We start from the raw sequence: 25,699 nt of genomic DNA on the forward strand, positions 1-25,699 counted from the left end.
TACAGTAGTGGGATGTGGCAGATACAAAGGTACCTACCAAGAATTCAGGTTCAACCTGGCAAACAATGAGACAAACGGACGTTATGTGCCTCAAGATTTGATGCCATAGGAAATACACAATACCAGTGTTGTATTATTCTCGACAAGAATTTTGATCTGAATCTAATTATCAGGAAGCAAATCCGACAAATCCAGATTGTGAGGAGTTCTCCAAGATTACAAACCTGTAGTCTACAAAAATGTCAATATCATGAAAACCAAAATAAATAAAGTTGGAGTAAACTGTCTAAGACCAGACTGAATGAGAAAGAGACATGGGGGGTGCGCCTGGGTGGCTCAGTGGGTTAAAGCCTCTGCCTTCAGCTCAGGTCTTGGTCCCAGGGTCCTGGGATCGAGCCCCGCATTGGGCTCTTGGCTCAGCAGGGAGCCTGCTTCCCCCTCTCTGCCTACTTGTAATCTCTGTCTGTCAAATAAATAAATAATAAATAAAATCTTAAAAAAAAAAAAAAGGGAAGAAAGAGACATGGCAACTAAATGCAAAGTATGATTTTTTTTTTTTAGATTTTTATTTGTTTATTTGAGAGAGAGAGCGCATAATCTGGGGGAGACACCTTTCCAGCATGTGATCTTGAGCAGAAATTATTTGAATTATATGAGGGCTGGTTTTCTGATCTGTAAAAATTAAGCTTACTTTTTTGCCCTATCATTTGTGAAAATTAAATGTGGTCATGTATAAAGTACTGGACCTATAGAAGGGAACCATGATAGATGTTGTTGGTTCTGCTTCTTCCCGTATAGGACTCCTTTTCGAGTATTGTATTTTGTTCATTTGCTAATACTCCCTAACCTTGTTTTCCGTTGTTGTTGTTGTTGCACAGGGCTCAGAATGGAATGCCTCTAATCTAGAGGATTTACAGAACCGAGGGTAAGCACACATAGCAATTGCTTTTATCCCCTTGATATAAATCACTGTTCTTTTTTCCTTTTTCCTGTCAAATAGGTGTCCGTGAGTAACTTTAAGCCTAAGAGTTGCTTCCATTTGATTCTAATCAGGTGTAATCTAATAAAAAGTTAAGTGGGCATTCTCCCACTCTTTCATCCTCCCCCACACACATCTCCCAGAAAGAGCACTGTTTCAGAGGAAAGGCTTTCCAAAATAAATGTGCATGCCTTTCCTGCTCTTTAAAACAAATGTAGTTATTGGTTGCTTTTGTTTGTTTTTAGAACAATTTAAGGTGCACAGTAAAATTGAGCAGAAGGTACAGAGATTTCCCATATACCTCTGCCCCCACACATGCATAGCCTCCCCTATTATCACCGTCCCTGCCAGAGTGGTGCATTTGTTAGAACAGATGACCCTACACTGATACGCATGTCGTAATCATGCAAAGTCCATATTTACATTACAGTTCACTGTCGGTATTGTAGATTCTGTGGCTTTGGACAAATGTGTAGTATCATGCATCCATCATTATGGTATCATACAGAGTATTTTCACTGTCTTAAAAATCCTGTGTTCTGCCCATTTATTCTCACCCCCACCCCCTGGCAACCACTGATCTTTTCACTGCCTCCACAGTTTTGCCTTTGGTTCCTATTTCCTTGTAAGAGTACACAGATCTGCATATGTCAGGTTCACAGTTATTCCCTCAACATTTACTGACCATCTTCTGTGGGTCAGGTTCAATGCTAGATACTAGGGATCCAAAGAAAAATAAGACTCAAGTCTGCATCCTTTTTTAGTAAGGTGCTTGAAATCTAAGTAGGTTATAAATGTAAAATGGACAAGCTTCTGAAATTGAACAAGAATACCTACTTTGTATTAAGAAATATGCCCCTAAGCAGCATGGTTATTGAGTTTGATTGTAGCTGTTGAGAACACCATCAACGTTCAGCAAGCAAAAAGCTGCCATTCCTCTTCCCTTTTGACTTCTTAGCTAATGCCTAAATTTTTCATTGAACTTGGCCATGCTAACTCTTAGTTGTGCCCAGGAATAAGACCTACTGACACCCAGAAGTAGGGATGGCTAGTTCCTGGCTGCCTGTTTTCCCAGCTATAAGCCAGCCTTCTGGGTATCTTTAGCATAATTAGTTGCATACTCCCTACTTTTCCTTCAAAAGAAAGGTATGTCATAATTGCTAAAATGAACCTGGAACAAGACTTAAGCCAGAGACTTATACAAAGAGTTCTTGGAGTGGAGAAGTGGGGAGTGAATCTGGTTACTTAATTTAAGATATGAAAATAAATAGAACTTGGAAACTTTAAATTGATTAGGATTGAGTCTAGAGTTCTTGAAAATAGAGACTGTATCTTGGTTTTACATAAAACATATATCTACTTAGCTCAAAGCTTTATACCAAGAGGGTACTCAGTAAATGTGAAGGGACGATAGAAAAATTGACCGTGACTTGCCAGAAATTAGCATGTAGATACAGTGTTTAACATGAAATCTGAGCTTTGATATAGCCAGTGCTTGCCAAATGTATTGAAATTACATTGTGCACATAGACACTTTGACTTATAACACACACACACACACCCCGCTGGAGATGATACCTGTTCATCTCATTTACTATTTATAATGCTAAGTTATAAAACACAGATGTATTTGTCTTAAAAGACAGTATAGGTAGATGGTCAGACATCTACTTAGATCTTGTTTCATAAATTCATTGGTTCTTAAAATCTTGTGGATTAAGAATTACAGTTACAAAACATGTATACTGCCCCTTTTGGATTTAGGGGATGATTTTGGGATTTTCAGGTATAATTTTGGCAATAAGGCCATTTTCACCCAGTCTACTAACCAGAACCCCAAGTAAAGTGCCACTCCATATAGAGATGTCAAAGAAGTTTCAAGGCGTGCTAATTTTTTTTTATTTAGTTTTATTTTTCAGTGTTCCAAGATTCATTGTTTATGCACCACACCCAAAGCCCCATGCAATACGTGCCCTCCTTAATGCCCACCACCAGGCTCACCCATCCCCCAACCCCTCTCCCCTCCAAAACCCTCAGTTTGTTTCTCAGAGCCCACAGTCTCTCCTGGTTCATCTCCCCATCCGATTTCCCCCAACTCACTTCTCCTCCTTCTTCCAATGTCCTCCGTGTCATTCCTTATGTTCCACAAATAAGAGAAACCCTATGATAATTGACTCTCTCTGCTTGACTTATTTCACTCGGTATAATCTCCTCCAGTCCCATCCATGTTGATACAAAAGTTGGGTATTCATCCTTTCTGATGGAGGCATGATATTGTATATATGGACCATGTCTTCTTTATCCATTCAAAGGAGTGCTAATTTCAATTGGTAGTGACTGCCTTGGGGTTCTGTAATGAATAGGATTGGGAAGCCTTGTTCTATCATAATTCATTAGTGAAGTATGGGATTAGAGGTGGGAAGTTATTCATTTTTATTTTAATTAAGAGAAGTGTGCTTTCCTTTTGACAGTTTCATTGAGATATAATTCACATATAGTTCACCCACTTCAAATGTACACTTTAATGATATTTATTATTTTTAGAGAATTATGCAATAATTAATTAGAACACTTTTTCAGCCAAAAAGAAAATTCTATACCCTTTCAGAGTCACCCCCATTTCCCTTCTGCCCCAGCTTCTAGAAACTACTAATCTGCTTCCTGTATCTATAGATTTTCCTATTCCAGACATTTCATTTAAATGGAATCATATAATATGTGCACTTTTAAGAAGAGTTTCTTTTACTTTATATTTTCAAGATTTATCAGTGTTGTAGCATGTGTTATTACTGCATTCCTTTTTTTTTTAATTGCCGAATAATGTTATTTTGTTTGGAAATAACACTTTTTATTTATTCATTCATCAGTTGGTGGACATTTGATTTGTTTCCACTTTCTAGCTATTATGATTACTGCTGTGACCATTCATGTACAAATTTGGGGGTAAATTTATTTTTCATTTCTCTTGGGTTTATACCTAGGAGAGGAATATTCTGGGTCATAGAGTTACTCCATGTACTGTTTTCCACAATTGCATGTGCTTGCTTTTTAAGTTAAAAAGAAAAAAAAAATCCTTTCTAGTAATGGACTTTGATGCAAAGTTAAAACATTCAAATCATGTTTCAGAAAAATTTTGGTCTCTTGACCTTAACCACAAGATGGATCAACTCTGACTCTCCCTATCTGTAGTCATTTCTCTGACTTCAGAGACTGGGTTTGTAAGATCTCTATGTGTAGTTCCACAAAGGAAGCAGCTTCTGCAGAGCAAAATAAGTGAGTCCGTGTTGTGTTGTTGGAGTAAACTCCAGTGACGTCCAAGTCCACACAGCACTGAGAAAAGATAACCATTTGGCAAATTAAGCCTAAGCATTTACTGAAATTGTACAGTGAGAGAGACAGCAGAAGATATTTGTGATACAGAAAGCCTTCTCTATAAGCCTCTGGGTTATGCGAGAACTCTCAGACACATCTGCTGTGACAGCCAGAACTGCAGCCGAGAGAGTTACGAGCGTTTTAAGTCAAACTTAACTCTGACCCTCCCAGCCCTCGTCTCCTTTGCCTTTCTTGTAGTTTACAGAGAGTAACAGAGCAAAATCTAGCATTTAGAAAGAGAGGAGGGAATATTCCCCTTCCCTCTTTTGTTGTTTTTTGTTTCTTTTGAGGTAGACGTTAATAGTCTGATTTAATACAAATGACTTCCAAAGAATAAATTAAGTTTCTGGTAATTTTATTGACTAAAGAGAAATGGTCAGATCATGGACCTTAGGTTGATTCTTTGAAGTAAAATACAAGGCATATTTTCAAAAGACTATCAAAGATGAGACTGTGTAACATAACTGAGAATGGAATTTAGATATTGAACTTGGTAGACAGCTTTTCTCCCAGTAATTCGTTGGTGCCCAGGTATGTCCTGGATTCTGTTATTATATGGTTTCTGTACCAAATTAGTATATAGCCTCTTTATTTTTTAGCTTTCTTCAATATTTTAGTATTTAATATCAACCTAAGGAGTAAACTATAAGTAAGAACAGTGCTGGCATTGGATTTAGCCTGAGTAGTAAAGCACACATTCTCCCTTGGTCCCCTTGCAGGGTGCGGTATATCTTGAATGTCACTCGAGAGATAGATAACTTCTTCCCAGGAGTCTTTGAGTATCATAACATCCGAGTATATGATGAAGAAGCAACAGATCTCCTGGCTTACTGGAATGACACTTACAAATTCATCTCTAAAGCAAAGTGAGTAATGGTCCCACATACATGCTCTGACCCATGTCCCCCCCTGCACCACACACGGCTGGGTCCTGCGAGCTGTAGACGGCTTACTGTCTGTACTCTGGGAGAAGGAATTAAACAAAAAAAAGGAGACTGAGGTTCCTTAATCCTGGGGAGAATTTGACCGGTGATTCCATACTCCCTGTAAGTAGATGAATCCCCTGGACCAAGATAATCTCCTATTGACTGTTCGCACTGAGCCCGAGGTGAGGGAGGGCAAATGGAAGATGCTGCAAATGCAGTAGGAGTGAGAGAAGGAAGACGTTCTGAAGGAAGGGCTGAGTTGCCAAAGGGGATGTGGGAAAGCTAGAGAACAGAGATGACTCCAGGTGGGTGGGATACTGAGTCCTCCTTTCTGAAGACTAGAAGGGAAACTTAGCCTTGGAACTCCTTTTTCATTCTTCTCCTTTACCCTTATGGGACACTAAACAGTGAAATTTTCCTCTGGCCCTCCTGTTCATGTCATCTTTAAATTAATTGGTCCTTTTAGTGAAACTAATAGTTTTAATTTAATGTTTAGTGTTAATTAGTATTAGTATGTCAATGCTGGTGTTTTTTTTTTTAAAGTCCCTGGGGATTTCCTTGCCAATCCTATATATTCCTTCAATAGAAGGAACCATAAATGAGCATGTTGGCCACGCTGCCCCTTTGATGGGACCACGTTCAAATCATCCCTGACAGATGAGAAGTACTTCTCATTTTTAAAGTCCTCCTACAGCGGTGATTCCATGTCTTTCTGCAGAACCTCCATAGTCAAGAAGTTCTTCCTCTTAGTTACCCTGAATCCTCCTACACTAGCTTTGAGCCCATACTCTCAGTCCCTAGCTAGCACCTGGAAGAGTGTTTTATATTCTTGAAGCCTATTACTAAATAGTTCTCAGTAATACCACTCATGGCATGCTTACTATGTGCCAGGTACTTTACACTTTATCCTCTCATGTAATATTTTCCAGAACCCAGAGAGACATATACCGTCATCCTTTTGTATAGATGGGGACAGACTATAGAGACGAGGTTCAGAGAAGTTAGGGAACAAGTGGTGAAGATAGGACTTAAACCTAAGATCGTGTCTTACTTCCGTGTCTATCCAGTATTTAGGAATAGTCTAGTTCCTTAAGGAAGGGAGACTGGAAAAGACTGAGCAAGTGGTGAGGATCACATCCAAAGAGGCTAGAGTTCAGGTGAGGCCCCAGTCCCAGTGAAAGGAAAGGCCAGTTTCAGCCCTGAGGTGAGATATGTGAGGCATGCGGGGAACACATGAGCAGGCAGTCGGGCTCTTGCTTGGGCTCATGCGAGTGTAGGTCAGCATCTGAGAGGGAGCACCTCCTTAAATGGCACCCCAGGCACCTCATGTGTTTCCTCCCGATCAGGGCCCTGAATTCCAGACTCGACCTACAGATGGGTGGGTTTAGGATTCCTGAAGGAATACCAGGCTTAATCTAGACAACCTAGCATGGGAAAGGGCCAGAGGGGTTGGGGGGTGCATGGCTGAAACTGAAGACGAAATTGGATTTTCCGAACTGATTTCAGATCCTTCAATATGTGAGTTAGAAGCCATCTACTGAGAAAGCCACATTCAAAATGAAGAAATGCTTTTATGGGGGTGGATTTCATAACTGTATGTTTCTTAAAATTGTCCAACTTTGAGCACCTTCCATGCCTGCAGGTATAGACCTGAAATTTGAAGTCAGAGCTTGATGGGGAAATATAGAGCACATGTCTGAACTTATATCTGAGGCATTCTGCCCTGTAGTCTAAATGAAAACCCTGTGGTGCCAGAAACAAAACGAAAATGTCCTAGTCATTTGTGATCAGCTAAGCACACAGAGACACAACCTGCACCAACCTAAAGACTCCAGAATTTCGCATCTAAATGATGGGTAGGAAGTTAATCTTACCTTCCTTCTGAGACTGTTTTGGTTATTGCAGATCATTCTCTGAATTCCTATCACTTATCTGGCACATAACCTCATTCCTATCATTTTGGCACATAACCTCATGCCTTCCTTGCATTGTACTTAACTCTTTCGTGTGTGTCTGTCTCCAGCAGAAGTGTTATAAGCCTCTGGAAGGAAGCTTGTTTACTGTAATACAGTGAGTGAGTGAATGAGTAGGTTTTCCCTATTAGGCTGATGTACATTTTTTTTTTTTATTTATTAGAATAGCCACATGGGAAGGATTTTTAGCCCAGATACACTAGTGAAGAGAGTAACCATTCTTTTTTCCAGATTTTTGAAATATTTCTGCTTCCAGCCGACAGACCTAACAGCAGATCCATAAGTTTATTCATACATTTAGTAAATATTTGAAGGCTTACTTTGTGCTAGACACGGTGTTATTAGCAGAATTAGCATAGCAGGACTGAGTAATGTTCATATCCAAAGTAAGGAGCTCTGGCATCTTGAGACCACACAGTTTTGTTTATTTTTTTACAGTCACTTTATGGTAAATTTGCTTTCTCTTTCTTCTGCCCCATTCATTCCATTCTCCTCACTGAGAAAGCCATGTGGTGCATCACATGGTCCCATCCAACTCCACGGATTGTCTAGCCAGTCCCTAGACAGAACACGGTGGTGGTGTTGTGAAAAGTGATAGCAAGGGCTACATCTGAGTAAAGAGGAGGGTTAGTTTCATTTGGTTTGTACTCTCCTCCAGGGACAGAACCCTTCCTGGAACTTGAACTGGAAACAACTCAGAACATTTGGATAAAGCAGATGAATCACCGTCAAACTTGTAACTCAAGAGTGTGCCAGCCTTAAAACATGCCCCTGCAACTGTAAGGGCACTAGCCTCCAGACACGCAAAATGGGGTCCCATCTCTAACCTGAAAATTCTCCCCTTCACACTCATTGCAGTTACCATTTTACGTTCTAATTATCTCTTTCTCCCCCTGAACCCTACCATTTAGGGAAGATTTACTTTTCTTTGCCTCCCAGTACTTTGCACATTGTCTTACATACAGTGATTGTCTGGTAAATGTTTGCTGAATGAATTTAAAAGGGTTAAGACCAACACTGCATTTTGTTTGAGTACGCCAGGGTTGCCTACCCCCCCTGCACATTTGACGATAGATATTTACAAGTACATTAAGGTGGGATGGTTTGAAAGAAAATGGAAGGGCGAGAGGAGACCTGGGAACATTTAGAACCTAACTTTTAAAATGTACTCACTCTTGTGCTTTTTCCTCCTTACCTCAATCCCCCAATGTAGGAAACATGGATCTAAATGCCTTGTGCACTGCAAAATGGGGGTGAGTCGCTCAGCCTCCACTGTGATTGCCTATGCAATGAAGGAATATGGCTGGAATCTGGACCGGGCCTATGACTACGTGAAGGAAAGGCGGACAGTGACCAAGCCCAACCCCAGCTTCATGAGACAACTGGAAGAGTACCAGGGGATCTTGCTGGCAAGGTGAGTCCCTTCAGTGACTTTCTCAGATTTTCTCTGCATTATGCTCCCTGGGGCAAGATAAAATGTCCTTCCCTGCAGCTAGCTCTCAGCCTAATTTGGATGTGTGATAGATTTTGAAAGTTGAAACCTCTGTCAGTCCAGTTTTTTCAAAAATAAGTGCAGGCATTTAAGAATAGTATGAAGAGCAAGCATTTAAACTAAAGACATTTAAACTAAAAGGTGGAAATACTGTTTTCTTACTTTAATTCTCAAGTAGGTGCTGATTATCAGAAACATTTCCCAACATCTTCTAAGGCCAGACACCGCTGCCTTATCAAAATGGATACTTACTGCTCCCAAAGTAATGCTAAGCATAGATGAAGTTCTTAGAAATTTTTTCAGCCCATTCTTTAAAAGAAAAAAAAAATTTTTTAAGTACTGGGTGCTGTTTTAGTCATTATTTTTTATCAGTGCTTGGTTTCAGTGAGCCTTCTCCAAAATTTTTGTCATGTGAAAAATCAAATTTGGGCTATGAAGGCACTTCCCGAAAATAACTCTCTTCTTCTTCTTTTAAAAATCTTTTAATCTGGTTATATATATGTGTATACACACACACACACACACACACACATATGCGCGCATATATATATATATATATATATATATGCTTTACAGAAATGCAGAAAACACAGAGAGAAAAATCATTTATAAATTCAGTACCAACAGACAGTATTCGACATTATCTTTCGTGTTTCTCCAGGTCTGACTCTTACCATATATATTGATGGTTATTTTCTCACAAAAGCTATTCTTCAGCCCCCCTCTTCACCCAGTAACTGTCTTCCTTTTTTTTTTAACTATAGCAATGCATATTGAACAGTTACACTGCAGTTAGCCCTCACTTAACCATCCTTCCCCCCGCCCCCACCCAGCTTTACTGAGATAGAATTGTCATATAACATTGTGTAAATTGAAGGTGTCCAGTGTGTTGATTTGATGCATTTATGTATCGCAGACGATTATCACCGCAACATTAACTAACGCTTCCATTCCTTCACATGCTGTTTCTTTATTCATGGTGAAAATATTTAGGATCTCTCTTAGCAACATTCAAGTACATGATATAGTATTATGAACTATAATCTCCATCTTCCATTAGATCCCAGAACTTACTAATCTTATAACTAGAAGTTTATACCCTTTGACCAACATCTCCCCATTTCCCCCATCCTCTACCCCCTAGTAACCACCACTTTATTCTCTATGTCTCTGAGTATGGCTTTTTTAGTTACACATATAAGTGATACCATTCAGTATTTGTCTTTCTCTGTCTACCCAATGCTAGATCTTGAACATCTTTCTGTATCAATAAGAACTACTCATTTCAGCATAATATAATATAATATAACCTTGGTAATTGGTTATAAAATGAGTAATTAATTGTTTATTATTTTACCTTGGTGGTGGTGAAAGCCACTTTCAACTGCTCTCAAGTAAAGAGATTCGCATTATTAAACTGTGTTTAAGGGTCAGTTTCCTGAGATACCAGATGCTGAAGTTCTGTGGAGTCTAGACTTTGCTTTGATTTTTTTCATGTGTGCATGTTCTAGGTGGTTTTGTTCAGATGAAGGCACGGCTGCCTAGAAGCGGTTGGGGCTGGTGCCAGAGTTTGACTCCAGTGAGTCTTATGACTTGGTCTTGACTCTTGAATCTGGGCTGTGTTTCCCCCGAACAAAATGTTAAATAGCCTTCCAGCCTATCCAGGCAGAGGGACCACCCTCCCACCCCCGAAGTCTGGGGAAAATGTGGCCACAGCATAGCATTATGGTTTCCACTAAAAAAAAAAAACCCCTCCCGTTTACTCAGTACTTGGCATGATTTCATCTGAGCCATTCTTTTAGGAGGCAGGGAGGATACTCACTCAAGTCTCCTGCACTTAAAAAGAATTTAGAGGTCTTTGGGGCCAGATTTTGATGACATTTTTAGATTAGATCAGAAGGTAGGACACGGCGGTTCTTTTTGGCACTAGAAAGAGGCATCTGAGGGTCGGATGAGACATAAATATTGTATGTTCCCAGGCACACACATGACGGATGTTAGGCAGTATCCTCACGTGACCCATTGAGAGCAAGGATACTATGTGTCCTGCCAATTTCAGTATTTATTCTGGAATCTCAGGCTACTGCAAGCTGTTGGGTTGGGTTTTTTTAGAGTATGTGGTTTTTCTTAGATGTTAAAGGAACTTCAGAAAAATCGTAGATGAGGATAAGAAGGGCAGCATAACCCACAAATCACACTGCCTCTTCCTTTCCCTTTTGGTTCTATCCTGCCTTCCTGGGCTTGATTCATGGAGGGAGGAGCAAGCCCTGGGGAATGAGAAAAACCACAGAATTGGAGTCAATAGATCTGGTTTCCATCTCTGGTTCATCCTCTTGCTGCAACTTTGAGGAGTTACTTCACAGTTCTGATCCTTACCTGACCCCATTTGTAATTTGAAAATCAAGAGCCCTAGGTCACACTGAAACTAGTAATACAGTGTATGTTAACTAAATTGGATTTAAATTAAAAAAAAAAAAATTTAAGAACCCTATGTCACAGGGTTATTTTAAATAGAAATGTGTATAAATAAATGTATACTACAAGGGCACCTGGCTGGCTCAGTCAGAGGAACCTGCATATACCTCTTGATCCTCAGGATTGTAAAAAAAACAGTGAACACTGTATACTGGTAAGGGTTATTCTAGTGTGGTTCTCCAGGGCCACCCAGAAACACACACATGCATGTGCCACCTATTCCCTCCTCCTTCCTCCAGCCACTGCCTTCCACCACCCACAGGCACACTAACTCCATTAGAAACTAGAATGGGAAGTGGTCCTGGAATTTCCTGTACTGTGATGTTTCCTGGATGTTAAGAACTAGAATCTAGTGCTAGGGGTATTGCTTAGGCTGCTTTCAAGTGCAAATAATAGAATACCTCCATTGATCGGGATCTCAGCAAGAAACAGCATACTCGGATTAGGATGATTTGAGGAGGGCTTTACAAAGATGTGGGATTGTAGTAGAATCAAGGAACTTGTATCAGCAAGAGCTGTTCGCTAATAGCTGTGAGGTCCAGAGGGAGCCAGCTTGTAGAGCCTGGAAGGAGATTTCTGGAGAAAGAGGCCCCTTCAGAGAGGAGAAATAACCTTCAGTCAAGGAACGCAGTCAGCCTGAAGTGACCCTGTGGGGAGAAAGCTAGGGGAGTAAGTGGCCTGCCTTTACACTCCTCCCTCCAGACTGTCTCCTCCTGGGGCTCCCATGAAACAGTGAATACCCAAATCAAATCAGGTCTCTGCCAGTTAGGAGAAAGAGTGGGAGTGCCTGCTGTGTATACAATCATTAGGGTCTGCAGTCTCCGATGTTTTCGTTTTAAGAAACAGACTTGTAGGCTATTGCCAAACTAGCTGCCAAGTGGACTAGGCCCAGCAGATTCTTGCCCAGCCCTAGAGCACTACTCCAGGGTCTGCCTGCTCAGAAAAGCAAAAACAGAGAAGCCCCAGACTTCTGGAACTGTCGGAAGCTCTACAGCTTAGGTAACCAGAAGAAAGTCCTTAGAAAAATCCCACTCATTCTGTTTGCAAAGAAATCCATTTCCTGTGGAGGTACTTCAGTCTTTTATTGCAGGAACCATGGGGTGGTTCTCCCAAAAAGAAAGAGCCTGATCCTAGCACTCTTTAGCCCCCATGGTTGTCTAGTGGCACTGGGTACTTAACTTGAGGTGGCAGCCCTCTGAGGGTATTAGCTTGGGGCTTTGACGTCTTGGTAGAAGAGGAGTTTACCAAAGTGATACCAGGCCTCTGTAAGTGATTTATGAATTGGTTACAGTCTCTTAATCAGAATGCGAGGCCATGGGCCAAATAGTGACCACCTGTCTGAAATGCAAGGGACTTTTTGCGTAGTTCAGTATGTCTTTAAGAGCCCAGGGAAGGCTAATATTTAATATAACCCTTTGGGCCTAAAGAGGAGGTTACCATAAAGGCACTGATACTATTCATATCTAATTTTATTTTTTATGTTTTTATAGCTGGGGGTGGGGGTGAGATAGGAAGATGGTGTGTGTGTGTGTGTGTGTGTGTGTGTGTGTGTGTGTTGAAATCCTCCATTAAACTCCCAACAGCCATGTTCATTATTCTGTTCTCTGATCATGCCGGTATCTGGCAGATTTTTGTTCCATTAGACAAGTTCAGATTTCAGGCATTTGCAAGCTGGACCATGTGTCTGTGATACTAGGTTCCAATGTACAAGGGGCAGAGAAGAAACACTGGGTGGTAGCCAGGGAGAATTCGTGCCACATGTCTTCATAGATGTCAGTTTTGATTCTTTGCACACCCCTATCACTAGGGCCAGAGGAGGCAGAGGTGTCTGTTACACTCCCTTGCTTTGCTGGTGGAGACATCCAAGTCTGGTTCACTGGTGCACAGTGGTCAACCAGCAGGAGGGAACCTGATAATGAATCCGCATCGTAATTGAGATTAATGGCTCTTCACTGAAATAGTTTTAAAGCATTTAGGGACCATGGACAACACGTAGAAGATGCTCAATGTTGCTTTTTCTTTCTTCGCCTTTCTTCCGGCTGTCTAATGTCCTCTAAGACATAGTAGCGTAAACAGTCTCATTTTACTATATAACTGATACTCCATTTTTAGCAGTATTTTCCTCTATGTAACTTTCTCAGACCAAGATGGTGCCTTACCAAGCATGTAACAAGGAGAAAGAAAGCAAATTGGAGACAAGAGAATGGGATATCATGTGTCATTTAGATTTCTGTCTTGTTCATTTATGCAGTAAAAGGCCAATATCAGGTCTGAGTTCACTCAAGGGAGGCAAGACCCGGAGACTTCTTTGGATCACCCAGGCCACAAACCAACTCTGAAGTTCTTTTTGGCAACTTGTTTACTTGATGCCTACCTGAAATAGGGGAAGGGAGTCAGTTGGATTTAAACATTAACAGTTTAAAATAATAAATATGACCCAGTGTCCTACATCCATCCCTGATATCAGGCTAAACGGACGTGGGGAGAAGCCGCACTGGAAGGCAGGTTGGTGTCACTGGGTGAAACTGATGGCGTACATGCACCCTGTGACCCACCTTCTCCGCTCCTGTATATGACATCTTTTAGAGACCAGAGTATCTACCAAGTGCAAGAATGCCCTTGGCAGTGCTGTTCGTCGTAGCCAGACCTGTTCATCAACAGGATGGGTAAATAAACTGTGGTATATTCATCACACTCTGAAATTACAGCTGCACATATTGATGAATCTTTAAAACAGTGTAGGCAAAAGGCAATTGTAGACGAATATATACATAGAGTATGATTTTATTTATGTAAGTTCACAACATGCAAAACCAAACAGCATCTTAAGAACAAAACGGTGATGACATTATGAAGAAAGAAGATGATAAGCACAAAATTTAGGACAGAGTTTACTAAAACCTCTGATTTAGGAGGAGGGAGAGGGAGAACAGGAAGGGGCACCTGGAGAAGCAGTGCGTCCAAGGCCGCGGTAATGAGTGTCTTGATTCTATGGACGAGCTAGCTGCCTACCCCTCTTCCGGCTGCTCTTGCTGCAAAAACGAAAGAGGCAACAGAATCAGACCTATCTTTAGATTGGGATTTTTCTTTCTCCTTTACAAGTAGGTGTCAGTTTAATTCCGAGCCCTGACCTAATATTTTCTGATGATTATCTCCCCCAGGAAGAGAAGGAGATCCCTGCTGGGCAAAGGAGCTGTAATGGCAGTCACTTCCTCTGAAACATACACTGTTGTTACCTGTTAGCATAATTTCGTTCTCATTCCCTCCTAATGGATTAGTGACTTGTAGGCAGTTTTTAAAAAATCATATTTTGGGGGGCACCTGGGTGGCTCAGTGGGTTAAGCCGCTGCCTTCGGCTCAGGTCATGATCTCAGGGTCCTGGGATCGAGCCCCGCATCGGGCTCCTTGCTCAGTGGAAAGCCTGCTTCCCCCTCTGTCTCTGCCTGCCTCTTTGCCTACTTGTGATCTCTCTCTCTCTCTGTCAAATAAATTTAAAAAAAAAATCATATTTTGGAAGGTTCTTGGGATCATGAAAAGTCCCATTTGCCTCTTGATTGGTAAAAAAAAAAAAAGCTGTTCTTTTACATTTTTAGAAGGGTGAGAACAGCTACTGCCTGAGATGTCTTCCCAGTCCTTTGCATCACATGAATTGTCCTGCCTTGGGGGCTGAAAGGAGTTGGTGCAGGTCTGAACATCCTCATGATAGGTGAGGGTTAGAAATTGGAGAACACAGCCACGTGTGTAGGTCAGGAACCAAGAGTATCTAGTTATAAAAGAAACTTTAAAGGGAAGCATGTGGCCTGGGTTGATCACTGGGTATGGTTCAGGCCCCACCTATGCAACTATTCAGTTTGCCCCTCCCCACAGTCACTCACTCGTTTGGGATGTGTGATATGTTGTCTCCTCCTAGGGGTGACTGGAGTTCATGCAGCTTGGAACGGGTGAAAACCCTACCTACCTCCCAGCTATTGTCTTCTTAAACAGAATGACCTGTTCCCTACCCGGAAAAGCGCCGTTCTGCCGTGCGGGCCTGAGTCAGAGAGAGCCCCACCCCAACAGCAGACAGACAGGGGGAGCTGAGAGCAGGTGCAGAGTTGAGAACAAACAGGGGTTCACATTAGTGCAGGCGCATGACTCGGCAGAGACTCACAGGCAGGCGTGGCCCTGAGCCTTCGGGAAGCCGTTTTGGGCTATTTCCCATTACACTCTGCAGTTAGGTGATTCTTCATCAACTTGTGAGTCGTGGAAACCACACCCTAAGTGCCACATCCAGGGACCTGTTTCCTGGGTACCTGATCTGACCAGCCACAGGGCCACATTTTTCTTTTTGGCTAGGGCTTTGGGAAATGTGCTCCCTTGTTACATGGTTTGAAATGAAATCTCATCCCATCAGAACTTTTCTCCATGGGCGCCTGGGTGGCTCAGTTGGTTAAGCATCTGCCTTCGTCTCAGGTCACGATCTCAGGGTCCTAGGATCGAGGCTTGCATTGGGCTCCCTGCTCAGTGGGGAGCCTGCTTCTTCCTCTCTCCCCTGCTCGTGCTCTATTTCTCACTATCTCTCTCTCTCAAATAAATGAATAAAATCTTAAAAAAAAGAATCTCTAAAATTCACATTCCTACCAGCTGTATATGAGAAGATTTGTTTGACCATGCCATCATCAACACTAGCTGCTAGCAACCATTTTAAGCTCTTATCAGTCTGGTAGGTAGAAAAATCAGATCCCATATTTGTTTTTATTGTTGTTTGCTTCGTTTTTGCTTTTTGCTTTTAGTTAAATTGAGCATCTTTACAAATGTTTATTGCCTACTTCTTGCATTGGGTATTACCAAGCAATTTTCAGGTTAAGATTTAAATTTATCTGGGAGCAGTTTCCTGGGAGGGTGTTGACTGACTTCACAAACCCCAGAGTAAGGCATTTCCTGTGTATGTCCTCCACAGCAAACAGCGGCATAACAAGCTCTGGAGATCTCATTCAGATAGCGACCTCTCAGACCACCATGAACCCATCTGCAAACCAGGGCTAGAACTCAACAAGAAGGAGATCACCACCTCAGCAGACCAGATTGCCGAGGTGAAGACCATGGAGAATCACCCACCCATACCTCCCGTCTTTGTGGAACACGTCGTCCCACAAGATGAAAATCAGAAGGGCCTATGTACCAAAGAAAGAATGATCTGCTTGGAGTTTACGTCTAGGGAATTTCATGCTGGACAGATTGAAGATGAATTAAACCTAAACGACATCAATGGATGCTCATCAGGGTGTTGTCTCAATGAATCAAAATTCCCTCTTGACAACTGCCATGCATCCAAAGCCTTAATCCAACCTGGACAGGCCCCAGAAATTGCCAACAAGTTCCCAGACTTAACAGTAGAAGATCTGGAGACAGATGCCCTGAAAGCAGATGTGAACGTGCACTTACTGCCTCTGGAAGAATTAACATCTCGCCTGAAGGACCTTCCCATGTCCCCTGATCCTGAATCACCGAGCCCCCAACCCAGTTGCCAGGCTGAAGTCTCAGATTTCAGCACGGATCGCATTGATTTTTTTAGCGCCCTGGAAAAGTTTGTAGAGCTTTCCCAAGAAACCCGGTCCCGATCTTTTTCCCACTCAAGGATGGAAGAACTGGGTGGAGGAAGAAGTGAGAGCTGTCGGCTATCAGTGATGGAAGTAGCCCCTTCCGAAGGGACAGCTGATGACCAGAGAAGCAGCTCTTTGAGTAATACTCCCCATGCATCTGAAGAATCTTCAATAGATGAGGAACAGTCAAAGGTAAAAACTCTTTATAGTGGTTCTCTAGCTAATGAAGTTCTTTTGGAAGACGAAGTATTTGGGATTCTGCTGTGTTCATTTTATTTTCGAATTCCTAAAGATTTAGGAAGGCAGTATGGGAGAGACTGTGGCTGAGACTTTCCTTGAAAACTTAAGGTTTAAAAAAAATTTTTTTTTAAGATTTTATTTATTTATTTGACAGAGAGAGATCACAAACAGGCAGAGAGGCAGGCAGAGAGAGAGGAGGAAGCAGGCTCCCTCCTGAGCAGAGAACCCGATGCGGGGCTCGATCCTAGGACCCTGAGATCATGACCCGAGCCGAAGGCAGCGGCTTAACCCACTGAGCCACCCAGGCGCCCCAGGTTTAAAAATTTTTAAATCCATTGCATTTTGAAGAATTTATCTTTCCAAGCTTTTGGTGTCTTTGGAAGCACTTCTGAGAGGGGATTTGAGTGGGGGCAGATTAGCCAAAACAAATGTCCTGCCTGTACAAGGAGAGGTCCCCTCCCTGGACCTCTGTGATTCAAATCCGTTCTTACCAATAATGAAGTGCCTGGGAGTTACACACTGCCTGTGTAAGACCTGTGTCTCTCTGAGGAGATGGGATTTGTTTGGGAAATTCTGTCTTAGAAAATTCAAAGACTAGACATGTGTAAATGGTTGTCAGGGTAGCAACCCATGCTGAGTTCTTGCTATTAATAATGTTTCTGGATTGGTCCTCATCTCAGACCCGTGGTATCCAAGACTTCAGGGATAGTTTTGGGAAATGATTGAGGGCAGACAGACTGAAGATTCTTCTCTGTGGCATATGAGCACTTAGGAGCCATTTCAGACCAGGGAAAGAACTGTGTATCACCAATTCTAAGACTCACTCTTATTCTCATTTTGATATTTCTGAAATCGGGATGCATCTTAAAAACAATGGTATTTTAGATCAGTATAATATAGTAGTTAGGAAGTAAATGGTGACAGATTTACTTAATGATTTCAGGGTAGGTGACTCCATTTTTGCATTTCCTGTTACTTGTCTGGTTATATCTACCACCTTGGCCATGACTTACCTTTTCTCTCTAACTACCCTAGGGCAGTCATTGCCTCTGCTTCCCTCTTCTCTCCCCAAAGGTTATGTCTTTGCTTCATTTTGACTGGGAAATCAGAATGCTTGGACCAGTGGGTATAGCAGCTCTGACAGAAATAGCTTTTCTGCAAAGTCCCTCGTCATATGAGTACTCTCTCCACAACCTGTGCACACACTGGGCCCGCTGGGCTTCTCTCCCAGTCTTGGCTAGTTTATTTCTGCCTAATGTCCCAGCAGATTTCTCTTAAAGGTGTAACTGACCTTGTCGGTTTGTATTAGCTCTGACTTTCTTTTGAAGGAGAAAGATCAGAACAATTCCTAGGGAAATATTACACTTTGAAGGCTTATAAAAATGTTAAAGTAGGGGCATCTGCGGGGCTCAGTCAGTTAAGTGTCTGCCTTAGGCTCAGGTTATGATCTCAGGGTCCTGGGGCGGGGGGGGGGGGGTCCCAGCTCAGCAGGGAGTCTGCTTCTCTCTCTCTCCCTCTGCCCCTCCCCTCTGCTCGTACTCTCTGTCTCTCAAAATAAATAAATAAAATCTAAATAAGTAAATAAATGAACAAAATATTAAAGTAGATTGATGGTTGTCAAATGCCACTTTAAGAGATATCCAAAAGCCATTTTCAGATTTTGAAATTCTTACCTTTTTTTTTTTTTTTAACAATAGGACTTTGTTTTATATTGGCTAATTTTCTTTTGCCTCGTCCTGAACGCATCTAGGAATTTGTAACTGGTAGAACAGTAATACATCAGAGAGTCACAGTTTCTAAGTTTGCTTAGGCATGTGGCTCCATAAGCCAAGTAAACCTTTCCCAGAAGGAGCCATGTGAAATCTGGAAATCGTGTGATCAGGTACAGAGTGCCCTCACATGCTGGAATGCTACTGCCAAGAGAATGCCAAGAGTGGGAGGGTAAGGATGAAAGCTGGCAGGACAGAGGAGAGAAGAGAGCAGTGAGTCTCCAAATCCGACATCAGATGATAACCTCATTCATCTTGCCCTAACACTGGGCATATTTAAGGTGGTCACTAAGTCCTTGAGTGGAACTCTTCCCTTGAACTTCCCCTTGAACTAGGTTGGAATCAAACTGGGAGTTGATAGGCCAGAGAAGAAAAATCTCATCTACCCCAGTATAGCCCAAATTCTGAAGGCTAATGGTGTTAGGAAAGTAAGGATTGGGGCACCTGGGTGCTCATTCTGTTGGGTGTCATCTCAGGGTCCTGAGATCAAGCCCTGCATCCCGCTCCTTGCTCAGTGGGAAGTCTGCTTCTCCCTCTGCCCCTCCCCTTCCCCATTTTCCTGTGTGCACTCTCTCTCTCTCTCTCTCAAATAAAATCTTAAATTTAAAAAAAAAAAGGGGGGGAGCGCCTGAGTGTCTCAGTGGGTTAAAGCCTCTGCCTTCGGCTCAGGTCATGGTCCCAGCGTACTGGGATCGAGCCCTGCATTGGGCTCTCTGCTCAATGGGGAGCCTGCTTCCTCCCCTCTCTCTCTACCTGCCTCTCTGCCTACTTGTGATCTCTCTCTCTATCAAATAAATAGATAAAATCTTTAAAAAAAAAAAAAAGATTTATAGGAACCTCCAAGACTATCCACTCTGCATTTTTGGAGCAAGGGTTGGAATTCTGTTTTGAGTAAACAGAACAAAAGTTTAGTAGACAGTGATACAAGCTGTAACAAATTTTGTATGTCTTCCTTTGATGAATCTGTTTGGTTTTTTTTTTTTTCCTTTTGTGACAACACAGATGGACAAAGGAGAGTCCCAGGCACTCGACGATTTGTGTCCTCATAGCCAGAAGGTTCTCCCAGATTAGATGATTAGTAAACAAAACATCTGGCATTTTTTATTAGACCATGGTTTGCCATAACCATCTCACTGTTTTCTCCCTAGGCAATCTCAGAACTGGTCAGCCCAGACATCTTCATGCAATCTCACTCAGAAAATGCAATTTCAGTCAAAGAAATCGTTACTGAGATTGAATCCATCAGTCAAGGAGTCGGACAGATTCAACTGAAAGGAGACATCCTGTCTAACCCATGCCATACACCAAAGAAGCATACCATCCATGAGCTGCCACTTGAGAGAGCCCAGGCCCTGGAGAACAAACCTGGAAATCTGGAGCATAGTGAGGCTTCCTACACAGCCCAGCCTGAACTAGCCAAAGACTCAGGGAAGTGGGACCTAGAAGGCTGCCTAACCACACACTCATCCACTGCAGAGCTGGAAGACGAGGAACCAGCTGAGGAGGAACAAGAACTTTGGGGCCCTGGAATGCACCCAGGTGCCAAGTGGTACCCTGGGTCCGTGAGGCGAGCCACCTTGGAGTTTGAAGAGCGCTTGCGACAGGAGCAAGAGCACCATGGTGCCGCGCCTGGTTGTGCCTCATTGTCCATTCGCAAGAATTCCAAGAATGATTTCTCTGTGGCAGACCTAGCACCAAAAGGGAAGAATGATGAAGCTAGCCTTGAACTTTGTTTTGTCCCCAAGGAACCAGAGATTAACAAGGGCAAAGGGAAGTGCAGTGGGTCGGAAGCTGGCTCACTACCCCAGTCTGAGCAAGTAGCCATTGGTCCAGCACCTGAGCTGCTGCAGTTTCAAGAGCGCCCAGGGTCAGACACTAGAACAAAGCAGGAAGGAGTCCTGAAGGAGCAGAGGACTGTGGTTTCATGCCAGGGATCTGAGACACAGGCAGCCCCTCTCTCCCTTCCCAAGAAGGTGGAAATCATTGAGTATCCCCACGTGGTTCCATCCCCCAGTCATCCTGGGCCAGGGGGTGAAAGAGCCACCAGCATAAAGAGTGGGGAGCAGGGACTGAGGAAAGCGAAAGTAGAGGACTCGGTCCCCATCCTCTGTGCACTGGATGAAAATCTGAACAGGACTCTGGGCCCCACCCAGGCTCCTCTGCACCCCAACGTGCTACCTCTGCCTCATTCTTCCCCTCCTGAGCACGACAGTCCCACTGACCTGACCTCCACCCTGAGCAGCCCTGAAGCCTGGGACGACAGCCTGTCGACAGCCCCGGAAACAGGAGCACCTTTTGTCAGTCGCACAACCCATGTACCATCTGCCAACTTGGATCACGCACATCCCCAGACTGTAGTTCATCTGGAAGGCTTCACAGAGCAAAGCAGCACCACAGACAACGAGCCCTCTTCAGAGCAGGGTAGCTGGGAAGAAAGTCAGGAGGGCCCCTTTTCCAGTGGCAACGAAGTGCCATACGAGGACTCCCAGTTAACTAGAGAAGACCTAAGCCAACTCGGTGACAATATTGAGGAGTTACAAGAAAAACCGGACCCACTTCCTGTAGCCTGTCAACTCCCACACAGCTCTAGTGGTGACAGCATAAAGGGTCTCAGCCATAGCCCCGGTGTGGTGAAAGAGCGCACTAAAGAAATCGAGTCCCGAGCGATTTGCCAGGGAGGGCTTACCAAACCATCCCAAATGAGGCATTCAGCTTCCCTCGCCAAGTTAGGTTACTTGGACCTCTGTAAAGACTGTTTATCGGAGAGAGAGCCTCTCTCCTCTGATCCCCCTCATCTCAAGCTGCTTCAGCCCTTCAACAGAACGGACACAGGCATGCACGCCATGGAGGCCCAGGAGCCCTCAGAAAACCCAGATGCCCCCCAGAACCTAGAGCCCACCAAGTATTTTATAGAACAGCTCAAAACAACAGAGTGTATCGCGCAGAGCAAGCCAGTGGAGAAGCCCATCGTACAGTATGCCAAAGAATTTGGTTACAGTCAGCAGTGTTTGCTCCCCAGGGCAGGACCCGAATTGACTAGTTCTGAAGGAGGCCTTCCTTTGCCACAACCCCAGGGACTGCAGTGTGCAGGCCCAGCTCCAGGGCTGGCTGTGGCGCCCCGTCAGCAGCACGGCCGAACTCACCCCCTTAGGAGACTTAAAAAAGCAAATGATAAAAAACGGACAACCAACCCCTTCTATAATACCATGTGATTCTGAGCCTACACATGTGACTTTCTGAAAGAAATGTCTGTAAAAGGGGCAGGTGTAATATGTAAGGAACATGCACTTTATGGGTTAATTTTATAATATTTTGGTCATTTTACTGTTCCTGGCGCATGCAGGGTTTGGGTTGGTTTTTTTCCCCCCTCTGTGTATGTGTGCGTGAAAGAGGAAAAGAGAGATTGATTCAGACAGCAAGACCATTTTAGCATTTTTTTATTTTTAGAAAACTCAAACCTCAAAAAATACTCATTTTCAAAGAGCACCTTTATCAAAGGCAAATTGCTGTTTTTCAGTCAGCTCCCACCTGCTCCTCATTTGCCCTCCGAGAAAAAGCATGCTTGCTTACTTGCTTGAGGAAGGAAGTAGCTGGGGAGGGTGGGGATGAAGCTGGAAATCGGAAATGCTCCCCTGGGCCTGTGTGATGATGGTTTGGGCTTCAGACCTGATGCATGGGATTGAGCTGAAGGGCCGCTGCAAGTCCACGGACTCTCAGCCTTGGGCCCACTGAGAGTTCCCAAGGCGGGCAGGTTCTGCTTTGCTCTCAAAGTTGCGGGGGGGGGAGGGTCTTCCAGAAGCCACTTCTTCTGGATTCCTGAGTCCATCATTACCGAAAGGCAGGATAATGGCTGGCTTTGTAAACTTACCAAGTAAATAGGTCCCCCCGACCCAGCACATGATTTTTAAATTAAAAGTGAACCCCAGATGAAATCTGAGAGATCTGTGTCGAGGAAAGCATATGAGGAGGAGGAGGCGAAGTCTGCAGAGGCTGCTGCCCGGTATCTTCCGGGTTAGTATCTTCCTCCACATGGGCGGTCACCCTGGCCCTCCCTGTCAGGAAATGTGCTCTGCAACATCCTTTCAACTAAAACAGAACAGGGACAAGTTTGAAAAACAGCAATTGAAAGTCAGTGTGTTCTTGTAAAATGAATACGTACGTAGGGTTTTAACACTTCCATTACTTGAATAATTCTGTGGGCCTTCTGAGTTTAATGGCCATATATTTTTCCAATTTGCTTTTCTCCCTCATGCTGTTTCTCCCAGTGCTGCCCTTTTTTAAAAATTTCATAGATGATATTTGAATTGTTACATTACCTATGTATAACCTCCATTGAACGCGAAGTTTTCTTACCGATGTTATCGCTGTTAACACTTGACATGGGTTGTTTTTTTTTTTCCTGGAAGATTTGTCATTTCTCTAGTTTATACACAGTATTTATGTACATAATGTCACTTTCTTACAGTGTTTTGTTGTTGATGTCGTAGGATCTTTTTGATTTAATCTTTTTAAGAAGGATAAAGCTGCAACTGGAGAAAACAGACACCACAGAAATAAAACTGATGGGTGTTGGTAGGAATCTGCAGAGTATATCGATGGTGGTTTTAATTGTTAAGATGGAGACTTCTGATCGCCAGCTCCTGCCAAATTATGTGTTAGTAACTTCTTCCTCAGAGAAACCCCTAAAGGCTCCCATTAGATCACAGTTTGACTGAAAGCTGATTTCTCTTTGAGACTGAAATCCCAGAGCAGGTTGTTTGCCAGGAGCTGAACCACAGCCAGGGAGTGTATGTGAGTGATACCGCTGCCCAGGGCGGAAGCTTCCGATGGATTGGGCTGAAGGGTTCATGGGCAGGCAGGCCCCCCACCAAGGGCAGGCACCCACTATTGACTCCATTTAGGATGCTTTTGCTTCATTGCTATTGTGGAGCTCCTTAACACAGGAGCACTTGCCATAAACAAGCCTATTTGGGCTTCTTACAGAAAGCATTTAGCCTGGAATGAAATACCTTCTGCAGCTCATCAAAACTGAAGAGGTTTGCAAATTTGCTTCCTGTTTGCTTTGGTTGATGTCCACGTGGCTGAGAGGTTGACCAAGTACAGACTTGGGGTTTGGTTTTTGGCTCATCACAGCACTGAGAGGAAAGACAGATACCCAGACTGTCAAGGGGATTGTCAGAGGCCAGAGTTTGGTGGGGGGCAGATAGTGGGGTGACCTCCAGGGGAGAGAAAAGGTGGCCGGAGGCCATTCATAGGTGCTCCAGGGGAGCCGTGAATCTGGGTGCTGTGTGGAAGTTGGTCAGGTCTCACTTCGCTGCCAGGTGGTGGATTGGACAGAAACCTCCTGCTCTAAGTGTCTTTATGATGTAGTAATTATACGTACCTGTGCTGTCTTTAAATAGTTTCCTTGAATGTTCGAATGTATCCTCCACACACACGGCTTTGTGGTTCCTGGATGTTTAATGTGTTGTCAAGTGTTTTTGTTAGTTGGTGTGTAGCAGTGCGAGGAGGCTTGCAAGACAGAGTTATGAATTTCCAGGGCTCAGCCTGCTAAACAGCCCTGCCTTGTTGAGCCAGTTCCACCACCGCCAATACAAGAGGGAAAAGACAGGAAATTGTGGCGGGGGCAAGGAGAGGACGATTTGCGCTGAGGTGAAGAGAGTGGTGTCCTCTCATTAACCCTTTGAAATGGTGACATCCCTCACACAGAGAATTATAAGCAGGATGGACAGTATTACACTGCTCTCGCTCCTCCCCTGCAGCGGTGGTTCGTGCTCACCATCCCTGCATTAAGTAACAGCAGCTGTGGGGAGATCTTCTAATGCTGTGAAGAAAACTTTTTTTAAAGAAAAAGGAAATAGTCTTGCTCTCGCTTCCTTCTTTTAAGTAACATTCTTGGTTCTCGTTTAATTTACCTGCCTCAAGAAACATCCTGCATTCAGGGTCTGTAATTCACCCATGCTGTGGGGTTCCTGCCAGCCTCTCAAACCCCCCCACAACTGAGGGTTCTTGTGTTATTTGCATAGCTGAGCAATGTCCAGGGGAAGCACATGATGAGCCATCAAGGACTTCTCAGACTTTCTTGTCCTCAGACTTTTTGATAATCTCAGGTGGCCTATTTCCCTTTTCTGTTCATGGAAAGCTCAGACCCAGAACTGCAGGTCTGGTGGTTTGACAGAGATGAGTAGGAAAAGGCTTGACCTCTTGCTCAGTGCCTCTCTTTATCTTTATTTTGAAAACCACCGTAGTCTGACTCTCAGTTACCCTGGAGGAGAGGGTGTGTGTGTGTGTGTGTGTGTGTGTGTGTGTGCATACACAGATACACGCACACCTGTGCAAAAATACTTTAAAAAGTAATGTTTTGGTGCATGGGGTAGAAGCCCCAGGAGCATGCAACTTTTGAGCTGTAATCTGGAGGGTTACCTGGTGAGTAGGAAGGAGAGAGACTTCAACCCTTTCTTGATTTTAGAAACACTTAGGAGTAGTATATACTATAGTAGACCTCTAGTACTGTATTATAGTAATAATCATCTCTCCTCATTTTGGTTGCCCTTCAGAGTCTTAATGTTTGGGATCATTCTTAGCACCCTAGCTTCTTCAAGCTCTTGAGGTAGCATTTTCCTGGTTCTGTACCTGTATCCCAACCCTGTCTCATCTGGGGAACTACAAAGAGCTCCAAGGACCGCCTTGAGAATGAAAGCCCAGGCTCTGAAGTCCCCTCTTGCTCAAGGGCCCCAGACACAGACTTTTGGATAGACCTGAAGTTTCTCAGACATAGCCACTCACAAAAATCTTCATCTGTTCCATCTGAGGATTTCAGTTTTAAAGTGATCTAGGCATGTTTGGTAGAGAAGTTTCTGTGGGAGTTTTCTTTTTTTCTTTTACGAAAGC

General features: G+C 43.4%; 1 protein-coding gene across 5 annotated transcripts in view; it reads left to right on the forward strand.

Moving 5' to 3' along the window:
- The window catches only part of SSH2 (slingshot protein phosphatase 2), a 239,099-nt gene extending 216,899 nt beyond the window's left edge, over nucleotides 1-22,200 (forward strand). For 3 of the 5 annotated variants that reach the window (XM_032848455.1, XM_032848454.1, XM_032848459.1), the window contains 5 exons: nucleotides 879-925; nucleotides 5,071-5,217; nucleotides 8,464-8,664; nucleotides 16,157-16,991; nucleotides 19,957-22,200. In XM_032848455.1, coding sequence (XP_032704346.1) covers nucleotides 879-925; nucleotides 5,071-5,217; nucleotides 8,464-8,664; nucleotides 16,157-16,991; nucleotides 19,957-22,020 — 3,294 coding nt within the window. In that variant the 3' untranslated portion in view covers nucleotides 22,021-22,200. The remainder of the gene's footprint in view (nucleotides 1-878; nucleotides 926-5,070; nucleotides 5,218-8,463; nucleotides 8,665-16,156; nucleotides 16,992-19,956) is intronic. The other 2 variants (XM_032848457.1, XM_032848456.1) reach the window with 1 other exon arrangement.
- Nucleotides 22,201-25,699: the final 3,499 nt, after the last annotated feature.

Source organism: Lontra canadensis, unplaced genomic scaffold (assembly GCF_010015895.1).
Source record: "Lontra canadensis isolate GAN:19392208 unplaced genomic scaffold, GSC_riverotter_1.0 scaffold204, whole genome shotgun sequence".
Classification (NCBI taxonomy): Eukaryota; Metazoa; Chordata; class Mammalia; order Carnivora; family Mustelidae; genus Lontra; species Lontra canadensis.